Below are 13,494 nucleotides of genomic sequence, written 5' to 3'. Positions count from 1 at the left end.
TTGAGGCAATAAAAAAATAAAAAATCAACATCAAATATGAATCCAGCGTCACAAAATTACCTTAATGTGAAATTTTCATCAAATTCGGGCCACTTATGAGGTTTTGTCCGATCTTTGTATGGAAGGTGCGGTGACTTTATTCAAACTCGTGTTGGTCACCAATACACATATAAATCTAAATACATTTATTTATAATTTTCCCGTTTCTTGCATTACATGCAATGAAGCTTCTTGCAATTTTTGCACACTGCCAGAGCACTAGCAATTTAAGCTAGCTACTCTTACATTGATGTAAGTGATTCTTACAGTTTATTTTTAGGTGTATGTAAGTTTTAAGCAAAGCAAATACAAATAAATACCCCCAAGCTAAGCGTTCGGTCTACTACTTCTTTAAAAAAAAGACTTCTTCAAGTTTATACAATAAAATAAAATGTCGGTAGAGTTTGGCCTGTTTCCAGCGTGATTCAACAAGATTAAAAAACATTCACGCTCTTACCAGCAGACACCGTCTAAGAATGAGTTTTTTGAAGTGATACATTAACATCCTAAGCATCAATTGAGGTTTTATGGTAGTTGTGTAGTTACTCATAAGTCTATAAATATCGTAGTCTTTGAGAGGTGGAATATGAATATTAGGCTTATCCTATATTAGGTTTCATCACTTGCGCAATTCAGCATTGATATTATTCAGTACGACAGACCAGGCAGAAAGTTTCGTTCTGTAAGTAGACGTTTACACATTCCCCGTTTTCTAGTAATTTTTCCCAGCTGACCCTACTATTGGGTGACACAGATGCTTATATCAAGAAATTTGCCGTTTTTATTTTTTCTAACTCTCCTCGACTGGGACAGTAATGGCCGCGTTCCCTAGGGTTTTCTGCGTTGGCAGCGGCCCTTAACGAGTATCTAGGGAGCTAAAGGATCCAGGTAGTCACCGTAGTGACCAACTCTGAGGGAACCTCTTTGTTTCATTCTCTTTGGTGGTAAACTGTGGAGGAGAGTAGTTTAATTTTGATGCCAAATGTCTTTAAAATGCATGAAACGTCAAAAATTTGCGAAGATAGACTTTTTTGGACTTTGTTGATTTGGCACATTTTTGCCTTAGTTCTATAGAAATGTTATAACATGGGGAGACTGGACCAAGCGCGAGATTCAACAATTATCAATAACGTGTTCTATTTGGTTCTTAAAATTTTTAAAGGTATTTTAATACTTGTTTGGATTCCATTAGGTAATTTTAAAAGGTTGGAGTAAAAAATCCTTTCCACATAGAAAATATTCCGTAATTCATGAATTTGCGTTGATGTAACTTTTTATCAAACTTTGTATGGACATATCTACTAGAGTAAGTTTTTATATAGATCTCAAATACTATCTTAATCCTTATGAAGTAGTAAAATAATTCTATATTGATCGGAATACTGGAATAGTTATTTATAAAATTTGCACGACATTGAACTTAAGAACTGATGTCGGGGAGACTTGACCAAGATTTTATGGGGAGACTTGACCAAGTGGCAATAAGCTGAAGAAAGATACACAATTTTTGATATTTACAACTCTGTGGTACCTACTGTTAACGTTAATCGCGCCACAAAAAATCCTACCTTTAACGCCAGACAATATCTTTTAGTACTAGTGATTTCGTGGCGTGTTAACATGCAATGTAATCAGTACAGTTAATCCCAAAAGGAAAATGCATAAAAAAATAAAAATTCATGAGATACAATCCTTTTATATTTTTTTTTCCTGGTACTAAGGACCTTGGTAATATGAAAAAAATGATTACAGCAGGTTTTATGCCATTATTTTTTGTCCTGAACTTCAAAATTCTCTCTCTTCTCATCTCTGAATAACTTTTACAACCTTGGAAAAAGTAAATCAAAAATTTTGAACAAGTCCCGGAACTCCATATTTTTACTATGACAGGTTTTGTGAATTTTAACAGAGGCGTAGCTAAGGGGTTTGTGTTCTCACTCTGCCACCAAACCCTCAGTAAACCACCCTCAGACAGTCACACCACCCCATCTCAGACAGTCCTATCCTTCTCTCTATGTGGATTAAAACAGGTTTTTGTTTCTGTTTTTGAATGTTTCGTAACACTGTGAAGTCTAAAATCCAATATTCGTGAAAATGTCAGCTTTTATTGATAAAATAATAATCATATTAGGAATTTAAAAGCACTCGTAGTTACCAGGGAAACAATGTGGGGAGAAACAGTGCAAAATTTCAAAACGTTTAGTTTAGTTGATTATAAGATATGCTATTCACCGCGTTTTTTTTTGAGGTGACTCCGAAGATTCACTGTCGCCCAATTTTCAATATTTCGCTATGATAATTTAGGAAAATGTTGATCAAATATTGCATTATTGCGTGGAAAAACTAGTACTCCCTATATATTATTTATTTATTTATAGTTAATATCAACAGATACAGTGTGGTCCTAATGCAAATTTCTTAATATATTTAAAAAATTAGATTGTAATCTGCAACGTGGAATGTGAAGGTCAAACTCGGATGGCACTCTGTTGAAATTCCGCTGCAAACCAATGATGGCACCGTTAACTCCATAGTTAGTCCGGCGAAGGGGTAATCGGAGGAATATATTATTGCGAAGAGAACGAGGACGAACGTTCATATTTATCGCACTAAGAAGTTCGGGACAGTCTATTCCAGTGGTTTTCAACCGGGGGTGAATTCACCCCCAGGGGTAAATTGGACGATTGTTGGGGGTGAATTATGCGGGACAAATTTTAACTTGTTATCCAAGCATTCCCGTCGAGTATTTGTCTTTATATATTGTTTCAGTATGCCAAGAATTGCGATGCTTACTGAGAGTGCCCTGGAACAGGTTAATTGTAAAATTATGGCATTCATCCAATTGATAATCTTTTTACAGGGTAATAGGGTTACACCCTTTGGTAAGGTTTTCACCCGGAGATTTTTACTGACCTGGGATAGGTTTTTATAGAATCACTTTGAACCTATCTGCTGAGTTTAAATTAGCCAGGTATAAACTTTCGTCGAAGTGTCAATCACCAAAATTGACTCACATTGACTGTTTGTTGCTTTGTTTTGGCAAAGCATGATGCACACCACCACTTTGAGCTTTCCTTATTAGCTGTAAATTTCTCGCGTTTGTAAACCGTATTGTCCACTTAGATAGATGTGAAATTTCACTTCTCTGGCTAACGACAAAAATCTAAAAGCACCGACCACTCACGCTGTGGAGGAGCAGCCGAACAACCGTTGCTCTCTGCCACAGCTAAGTACCGTGAAGCAGGCAGGAAAGCGGTAGCATCTGTGAAGCACACTGCGGTATCTTCCGAAATTTTTGCTGGGCACAAAACATTCGGTTATTCGTCATCACAGTCGCTAGGAAGGTTCCAACAAAGTAGCAAATCTTTTCTACCTGGCCAACAGTTAAGGTGCGCTTCTGGAGCAGTCAACATTAACACCGAAGGAACTCATTTGAACGTATTGAGTTAAGATTATTCATCTTATCACTATACTCGGAGAAATAGATGCAAAACTCGGAGGCAATCAGATCATCTCCGAAAACTGGAGTCAAACCCGGAGGGGTAGCAACCCTACAGGGTAATGATGGTAAACAATTTTCAGAAAGGGGTACATCATGGGGATCAATATTCGGAAAGGGGCACATGGAACGAAAAAGGTTGAACTATTAGATCGTGAAAAATATCCGAAATCGTCATAGCACGGGATAGGTCCCGCCGCACTTGCAAAGCAAACCACGACTTTCGTAACTTGGCAGCTGGTGAGGGTTGTGCCAAGGCAATCGACAAAGGGCAAACCGAACAAATCTGCGCTGTACTGTCTCAATTCGATGGACACCGTTGAGATAATGAGGATTCCATACAACTGAACAATATTTCAGTGTTGAACTAACGAGTGAGCAGTAAAAAGATTTCAAGCAGTAAATGCCTGAAAAGTGATGCCTTTGCGACAATATAGCTGATATGCTGCTTAAACGTCAGTTGTTCATCGAGAAAAACTCCAAGATCTTTGACACAATTCGCTCTGTCAATCGTGGATTCTGCTAGACAGTATTCGAAACGAATTGGCGTTTTTTTCCTGGAGAACGTAATGACCGCACCATTCCGCAAAGGTTACCAGTTGACGTTGAAGAAAAGCTGCATCATCAGTATTCCGGATTCTGTGGTATAACTTGAGGTCGTCAGCGAAAGACAACCGTAGTCCTTCTAAACAAAAGTTGATGTCGTTGAAATACAGAAGAAAAATCAATGGACCGAGATGGCTGCCTTGCGGAATGCCAGATGAAGCAAATAACTCTTCGGATACACAATCACCTATCTTGACTGCCAGACGACGATTACTGAGATACGATTGCATCCAGCGGAGAATATTAGTACCAAAGCCAAGTCTATCCAACTTTGCCACTGTAATAGCGTGATTAATCTTGTCAAATGCAGCTGAAAGATTCGTGTAAATAACGTCAGTTTGAAGGCCGTCAGACATGGCATCTGTCACATATGTTGTGAACGACAGAAGATTCGTAGATGTTGAACGTTTCGGCATAAATCCATGCTGAGTCTCGGAGATATACTGTTTGCAGTGGCTAAAGATGGGCTCCAACACAGTCATTTCAAACAGCTTAGGAACTGCGCTTAGCGTCGTAATATTGCGGTAGTTGTCGGTTTTCTTTTTATCACCTTTTTTTGTGAACTGGAAACATGAAGGAGGATTTCCAGAGTTCGGGAAATACTCCGGTTGTTAGCGGTAGTTGAAACAGATGACAAAGAGGTTCAATTAGACTGGCAGAGCATTTTTTAAGAATAATAGTTGGTTCTGGGCCTGCCGAGGTTAAAGCCTTCAATTTGCCAATCGCAAGTCGTACCATATTATTGTCGATATTGATTGAGCTCAAAGATTGGTATGATTGAAATACATTTAGTGCCGCGTATGAAACCTGGGTCGGTGCCAGTTTCTCGTTGGAGAAAACACTCGCGAACTTTTCTGAGAATAGTTGGCAAATCTTCTGTGAACTAGAGCTCGTACGTCCTCCATAGCTCATCGTCCTCCACAGCTCATAACACTGGAGAAGGTCTGGACTGCAACGTTGACATCATCTTTGTCGAGAATTTCGTTCCAGGTAATATTCGACAGGAAGTCAATCATGCTATTATTGTCGGCTCTTCTAAAGTTATAGCTGACGGTGTCAGAAACATTGCAGCCATGTTTCACACGAATCGCTTCAAGCACTATATGCAGGGGAGGGTGGTGTCTAACAATCTTTACCAGGGGGAACGGTGCTGCGGTAATTTTTGGCGCGTAGTAAGATTTGCTCGAGAAGCAGAGATCGAGGATTTTGTTGCTCTCATTCAACACATTATTCGTTTGGCGCAATAGATTTAGACTGTAGCACTGGTGATGCCTGCATGAAAAGATGACAGTTCGGGATCTATTGCGAATTATAGCAATGTTATTTTTACCATGATCACCTTAACCCCCCTCCCTCCTTCCCCTTAACTGTGAAAGAACAAATTGTGAGGTCGGATATGAGACATGCGTCAATAGCACTACTCACAAGTATGCATGCTCGAGGCATTTCACGAGGATTTCATATACCATTTTTATTGAAATCTAACAAGAGTAGCTTTCCAAAATAAAAAAAATCGTTTGTACCGTTCTGGAACCAAAGTTTGGCAAATTTCTACTCCCTACACAACGCAGGATAAATGATTAACCCACTTCATACCTCATTCACAACTAATTCGAATGCACTATATGAAAATAGCTAGATTTTCATTGATTTCTAACTAGGATAATCGAGGAAATATCGGACAAGACACATTTGACTGAATTGATGTTGAATTCATTATCATTGTAATAACTCAACCCGCATGTTCACAGAATATACCATCGAAAACCTCAGTAATACATTGAGCAACTATATGAAATTTGATATTTTAGGGGATATTACAAAACTTTGTAGTATAACCATCTGTAACATGTCAGAAATTAATTAACTATATTTTCTACCGGCTGCTGGATGATGATCCTGTTACTTCTCCGTCGTTCAGCCAATTAGCCTTGCTTGTATTATTTCACTCATCCCTCGGTTTATTCGCTCTCGGAAACGAGAAGTAGTTGAGATGGGGTTGATAGTGGAAAATCCTTCTAGCTTTGGTAAGGCAGCACATAAATCATATTGCAAAACCGGTATTTCTCAATGCAGATGACTTGATAGATTTGTGTCCAACCGAGGGACGGTATCGTTCCGGGTGGTTGGATAGTATTTAATAGGAAACTAAATACAAAGTCGGAGGGAGAGAGAAAGAGAGCTGTCGGACATAATTGTGTAGATGACAACGACGTCAATCGACTGAAATCTACTGTTAACAGAGAAAGGAGTACCATGTTCAGTGCAATATACTCCAGGTTTAAACACTTGACGCTACAAATCGATACAATAATCGCCGATAGCAACAGGAACTAATAATTTGCTCTCCCCTCTTTTCACCCACATATGGAGTACCGACAAAATGTTACATAATTCTAATATCAAGCTTACCAAGCAAACACGGGTTGATAGCTTTCTGATTTGAGCTGATTAGAACACGATGATAGCTTACATAAGTTCACATACCATTCACCGAGTCTATAAAAAAACTCATCGCCTGAATGTACTGAAATTCAAAGTTAAGATTTAATATGCCGAAAATTTCAAAATATAATCCACCCCACGGCAATCGCACCTTCAACAAACACCTAAATACCAACCGGAAAGGCCAAGTACCATTAACTGTTCACAACACCGAAATAGGATCGGACTAAATGGTCCATAAATCTTGGTCTTAACGACCTCCGCCCGAACCAACTCCACCGTTCGGTCACAGAATCCGCAAGCAATGGTGATGACAACGATTTACATCTTAGCAGTTTCAAAACGTACGAAGGTGGTAGCAGTCGGAGAAGATCTTCCGAGGATTCCTTCTTTAGCGGCATGGGCAACAAACAAACCGACCAGCTAGTCCACAACCGAACCACAGCTTTCGGACAGGCTTGCTGCCGTTAAAAAAACCTTTTCGGTACACTGCCAAGGAGAAAACCACGAACTCAATGACACCTACCGACAACGTACAAAATTCAGATGAATAATGTGAGGGAAAATTCTTAATGTGGGCACTTAATTTTTACTTGGTGAAATCTTTTTCCACTTGCTGTTCGTGGTTATACTTGCAAAGTAGAAAGGCAAACAAGTTTCTAAATTATGAAGTTTTTACGGAAATTGTAATGGAATAAATAATGAAAATGTTTTTCGTGAAAATCCAGCACGTAGAATTGCTGAAAAGATGTTGGTTCACCCGTGCTGAATATCTTAAATGTTTGACAGTAAAAAGTGTTTTTTATACTATATTAAAGAGCACTGTTCAAAGGCATTATAAAAAATATCAACAAATTGCTGCCCTATTATAATATTCAATCATTTCACTACTTTCTTTTTTATTGCAAGGAATTCATTTTCGTTCTAAAATGTTACATTTGCTTCGAATTTCACTGCCAAATTGATTTATGAATTGCAGTCCAACATGTTTCCAGTCCAGTTCGCGGTCAACACAAATTCAACTTCCCCACAGGCCATTTCCGTCGATCGATTTCGAGTGTCATCCAAAACAATTAATCCAAAATAGTCTTCTTGCAGAAGTAGGAAATGGGATCGATAAGTTTTTTTGTGTCGATTGTAGTCTATACTTGTGTGGTGAGTCAAACAGCTCGACAATCTACCGACGATGTCCCCGCAGCCAAACATTCCAAGGCTGGAATGTGTTAGGATAAATAAATTTATGATTATGGTACCAGCCATAAACTTTCCTCGTCGAAAAGTGCCAGTCTTTTCCATTTGAATCGTTTGTGGCCAATCCGGGAGTCAGAAAGGGGCAGCGTGCCGAAGGTTATGGAATTGAGCCAAAATTTAGTCGCACGTGTTACGAGAGTACGTGCGATTTGCTGTACCAGTTGATAGGGCCAAAACAGACCGAGGATTGTACCCGATTCGACTGTCAGGCTTTGTATCGGACCACTGGCGCCAGTCTGTCCGGTAATGAGGTTTTGTTTACCCGACAAGGCATTTTGATTGTAGATAGCCGAAATTGTTGCCTTTCAGAATGGTATTTTGTGCCAACTAGAAGTTTTAACAAAATTCAACTTAATGATTGAGATTAAAGTATTAAAATATGTTGGAAGTCACGCATGAAATCATTGTGGGAAAACATGCGTTTCCACGAACGTGATTCAATGGAGACGCACGATACTTAATAACTGATTGGAGTCGATCAATTTGCTCTCAACTACTGTACTTCACTCAAGCTTCAAATGTTTTTTGACGACTCAACAATATCAACCAACAGTTAACGAGTAGGAAGGAAGTTACCTGGAGGAGAAGAAGTAAATTTTCTCTAAAACTTCATCATTATTCTAGTATTTGGACCAGGAGAAAACTTTACCTTCTCGCATATTCCCCACATGATTTAATGACTGCAAACTTTTCCCCCTAAAGCAATCGGACACTTGACGTGCGTGCTAATCATTATAACTGCCAGAATTTGTTTTGGTTCATTTGCATCTCATTGAGAATCTCAGTAATGAAACCCCCAGCGAAGGATGATAGTTGAATATATTTTCATATTCAAACAGCAAACTATGAACCGCTTATGAAGAAAGGTCATCTAAATTAAGTGTTTATACGCCATATTTGGGTTTGTTTTTCCGCTCGATTTGCCATCTACTTCGCTTCCTTTTCATCAAAGGAAAAATGTCTCAAGGACCATACACTATGGGAGAAACTAGGTCGCTGGTGTGTATGTTAGTGTGCTCGGGTCTATCGAGTGAAATTGAGTTGATGACGTTCGTAACCTAACGTCATCACGCATAGATTTGTTCAGTGTGCCACAAAGCGAACATTTCCGTGAGATGGTTTGGTTGTGTTCTCTGAACTTTTAGCGGTGGCACAAGAGTCAAGCACATACATAATTTGTTCATCCCCCCGAGGGGTGTGCTTTCACTCGACATCAGATTGAATAGTTTTAGCTGGGAGCGGTTAGGAGAAGTTAAAATCATTTTGAAACTTTGGCATTTATACATCGACGAGAATGGGTTAAGTACACTTGAATATAGAACAAAATATCTCTGTAACTACTTGATGGGATTGATATAGTTCCCCGTCGATCTTACCGATATGAATGTTATGATAATCATTGGTTACGATTAGAATGTTCAGCATATTAGCGGCCGTTTTGTCATGATGGTGAATATCAGATGTACTCTCATCCGATAAATAGAATTAAGTAAACGACTGACCGTCGATATTAATTTTTAGGTGCATATTTTCCTTCTTTTCTTGACAGATTTATGAACAGTTCGAATTGTAAAGAAACAAACAAAGTAAACTCACGTTTGTTGTACGTTTTGTCGACCGGGATGTTGCCGTTCGGCTCCAGCCGATCCAGATACTCCTCGGAGGTGTAACCGTTGAAGGGCACTTTACCGCCACGATTGTGGCCATGTCCGTGATGGTGGTGATGATGGTGAGGAAGATGGTGGTTATTGTGCTGGGTGCTGTCATCGTTCTCCTCCCGTGATATCGCTGTAGATCGAAAGTAGAGAAAGAAAAATAACCGTCATAAATAAACAGAAACGATTTTTTTTTGCGCGCATTACAAATTTTGGCAGTGCTGTTGCTGTTGCTGGGTTTGACCTGGAAGCTTAGGTTGAAATATCCCATGCGGACATTGATAAAATCGATATCAATTTGTTCGGTTCAGTGGAAAATAATGAAATAAAAAATGAGAATCGGTCGCATTTATGGTGAAATTTGATGAGTCAGGATGGGTGGCCTACGTCCCTACGTATTTAGACTTACTAGGGCTAAATATGAAAAAGGTATACATTTGATTCGAAATGCGGCTTAATAAGGTTGAGTGAAAAGGTGATTCATATTTTTTTCCTAGTCGTAAATAATTTTAAGCTGTGTATGGTCTATATTACTTTCCTCTAGATAAATTCAATTTTTCAGCAAGCACGACCGCGCAGTTAGGTGCATCGTAATGGATCGGAGTGTGCACAATTGCAATTCAGTGTGTGTTTATCAGGTCAATCAAATCACTACAAATGAGTTAACTCTAGTTGTTGATAGGAGTATAGATAGATATTCCCCCTATTCGATCCCTATTAGGTAAATGGTTCGATTTAATGATGGAAACTACCCGTCCAAATGATTTATAGTCGATCAATCGAACAAAAATTGATTGTCAGGGGTACAAGTTCCCACGAAACATGCTCTTGCTAGAATTGTATTCAATGGCAATAGTATTCATGATACATTCTTCAACCTTGAGAAGCTCGTGGGGCAAAAGCTTCACTGACGGAATGACTCAAGTAAGTGCAGAAGCAAATATCAAACCTACAGTGAGCCCGTCAACCTATTTCAATCCATCATCATTATCATACAGCTTACGGCGCGCCCCTGAAGTAGTAGTAATAATAGCTACCTGTAGTTTGGCTTTACTCTAGACACGAAAGCAGAAAGGTGCGGTAAGTAGCCATTGACTAGAGATTTTTTCTCTAATAATCGCATATTTAACCTTAGAATAATAAATGTCATCGTTGTGCAGTGAAATTATTTTACTAAATCTTCAAATTATTATATAATAAGACGATTTGGACGGAGAAAACATTTCTAAACAATTATTTCATAAACATACTTTATAGATTTTTTGGTTATTCTGATGACTAAGAGGAAAGAAAAATATGCAAACTGAAAGACGAATAGTGATTCTAGAGCGAATTCGTTGTGAACATTTTTTTTTGAGTTTTTTTATATTGGAGCTGTAGAGCTAGGGTCTCGAAAGGGGTCCACGTCAGAATCACTCACTACAATTACAGACGAGACGGCAAATATCGCCCACTAAAACAGTGCTTGAGGCCAATTGCAGGGGGCCGTGATTCTGTACACTGTACGATTCAGATATGTAGGGACTTGACAATCGCGTGGAAATGAGCGTTTATTTGTGCGCGCTAATCTGATTACAAGTTGAATAGCGTTCACTAAATTATCGGAGCGTTTTTATGTTTGCTAAATCTTGAGCGTAGTTGTGTGTGGATGATCTCGATTGCATGTTCGTTTTTGTGAAGCATCGCGAAGGGCTCGGGCTTTTGTACGTTAAGGGGGCGTCTGGTGTAAAGTGCTCAAACCGAAAGTTATTTTGGATCTTTTGTGTAATGCTAAGACCTACTTATACATTCATTGTGCATGAAAAAAAATTTCAGTCACGCAGAACCACATCTACGAGTGTTCCAAGAGTAGACGTCCAACTATTTCTACGTCGAGGAGCGCCGCGGCGAACACGATAACTCTTGATAAAATTGTCCGACACAAGAAATTCAATAAGATTTGTAAAGTTTAGACTTGTAGTTACTCGATGAACCAAAAAAAACTACAAAAAAGTTCGAGTTTCGGAAAATGGCGTCATGACAACCGAAAAATCGTATATTTTACTGTAAAGTTCACTCACTTTTTTCAAAATAATAGGGAACAATTTTTTTTTATTCGTCAGGCTACACATATTACGCATTCTCATATCAAAATCAAGTCAATTCGTTGATTAGTTAGTTCGCTAATTTGGAAAACGTGGTTTCGAGAAAAAAGCATTAAAGGGTGTCCCACAACAAGTTGCATCACGGAAATAACGCTATTTAAAATTATCCATTGGGTATTTTTTCTTGAAAATTTGGGTAGAGCAGTTTAGAGTGTATTGTTGGCAATGTATTTTTATCGCAGTCAGTTTTTCGAAAATGTTTATCCGATAGTTTGAAATCTGCGTGTATTACAGCAAATACTCGCGAGGAATGCATGGCTGTTTAAAACAAAAGAAGTTCAGCGTGGCCGCTGAGATTGCGGGAGCCTATTCTAGAGGTTGAATACTAACAATTAAGGGGATAAAAAGAAGTTGATTTTTTTGTGCACTACACCAGACGGCTTTGATAGCGTGGGTGTTTGATTGTCCGTGTAGGCGTTTGTAGGTCGCGTGGACGTTTATGTCACGTGTGCGCATGCATAAATTCAATTTCATAACCGTGTTCCCATTAGCATATTCGCGTTCGTAGATGATCGCGCGCAGATCATGAATATGGTATGCGATTTACGGTATACGGTTCAGATGCTAGAAGAAATTGATTTCTTCTACATAACCAGAGTTATCCTGTTTGTGAGATTGCGGGGGCAGATGTGCGTGAATAATCGCGAAGGCTCGAGAGTTTGTATGTTAACGCGTTTCTTGCGTGTGCTAATGTGTATGTAACTTTGCGTGCATAACTACGATTTTATAACCGTGTGGCCATTCACATATTCGTGTTTATTCTTGACTAATCGCGCGCGGACCGTGAATCTGATATTTATTTTTTAGTGTATGAACCATACACATGCTAGAAGAGAATAATTTTACCCATATCACTAGATTCCCGGTCATGCCGCGATGGAACGTTTGGCTAGTGGATATGAGCGTCACTTTTTTATCATTTTGAAGCATTTCCGAATGTGACCGATGCATTATCGCGTGAACGTCGGTCTTTGTAGGCCGCGTTTATAAGTTTATTAGTGCTAAAACATTCAGTTAAACATCGGGGAGTTTTCCTGTTTGCGATACCGCGTGCTTTAGTGTGCGTGGATGATTGCGAAGGTCTTAAGCGATTGTATGTTAATGTGTTGAAAAATGCAAAAAAATCCGTGTTATTTTGAGAAACCGTGTAAAAAAGTGTATTTCGAGAAACGGCGCAAAAAAACTGAAAAACATCTATACCAACGTGTATAGATTATGCCAGACGAAGACCATAGGTCCAGCATGAACTAACCCCATCTCAAGTAAAAAAATATACCTGTGCAGTCTCTAACTCTTCGAAAGCCCCATTTAATCAGAGATCACGTATTGGTTGATAACAAAAAACATCAGTGGTTATCCTACTCAAACTAAACAATACGTATTTTCCCTGCATATTAAAATTCGCGCTATCATCATAGCTTATCCAACTAAACAAGCAAAATAAATATACTTTATGCAGTGGCTTATCAGTTTAACACTACCTGGGGGAAATTTGGCCGTATACCCACGAAAATCAGAACTGTCAGGTAATCAAGTGTCACATCTCATTCATAGTCACACGCATGAAATATACCTATTACATGACGTGATGGCCGGAAGAGTAGATTGTTTGTGTAGTGAAAAAAAAAAACAAAAAATATATTACCAGCCCACGAAAGCTTTTTTATTAAACCCTCAAAAATGCACATCACTGCCATTTAACGAGTCAAGATATTATTGGTAATAACTTTTATTAACACATTGTTCACAACAGAATTTCACAGCAACAGAGGAGTACTAGAAGTTAGCAACTTAAAAATATGTTTTTTCTCCAAGAATTTAAAAATGCATGAACACTGTTTAACTAAATTACACT

At 38.8% G+C, this 13,494-nt stretch overlaps 1 protein-coding gene across 2 annotated transcripts in view; it reads right to left on the bottom strand.

Annotated features, from left to right (window-relative positions):
- LOC131690936 (cyclin-dependent kinase 14) overlaps positions 1-13,494 on the bottom strand; it is a 438,487-nt gene that overhangs the window by 103,769 nt on the left and 321,224 nt on the right. For both annotated transcript variants that reach the window (XM_058977020.1, XM_058977021.1), the window contains one exon: positions 9,437-9,628. In XM_058977020.1, the coding sequence (XP_058833003.1) occupies positions 9,437-9,628 (192 nt within the window). The remainder of the gene's footprint in view (positions 1-9,436; positions 9,629-13,494) is intronic.

The sequence above is a fragment of the Topomyia yanbarensis genome, chromosome 3 (assembly GCF_030247195.1).
Source record: "Topomyia yanbarensis strain Yona2022 chromosome 3, ASM3024719v1, whole genome shotgun sequence".
Classification (NCBI taxonomy): domain Eukaryota; kingdom Metazoa; phylum Arthropoda; class Insecta; order Diptera; family Culicidae; genus Topomyia; species Topomyia yanbarensis.
Note: the sequence above shows the minus strand (reverse complement) of the source record. Positions and strands in the feature narration are given on the sequence as shown.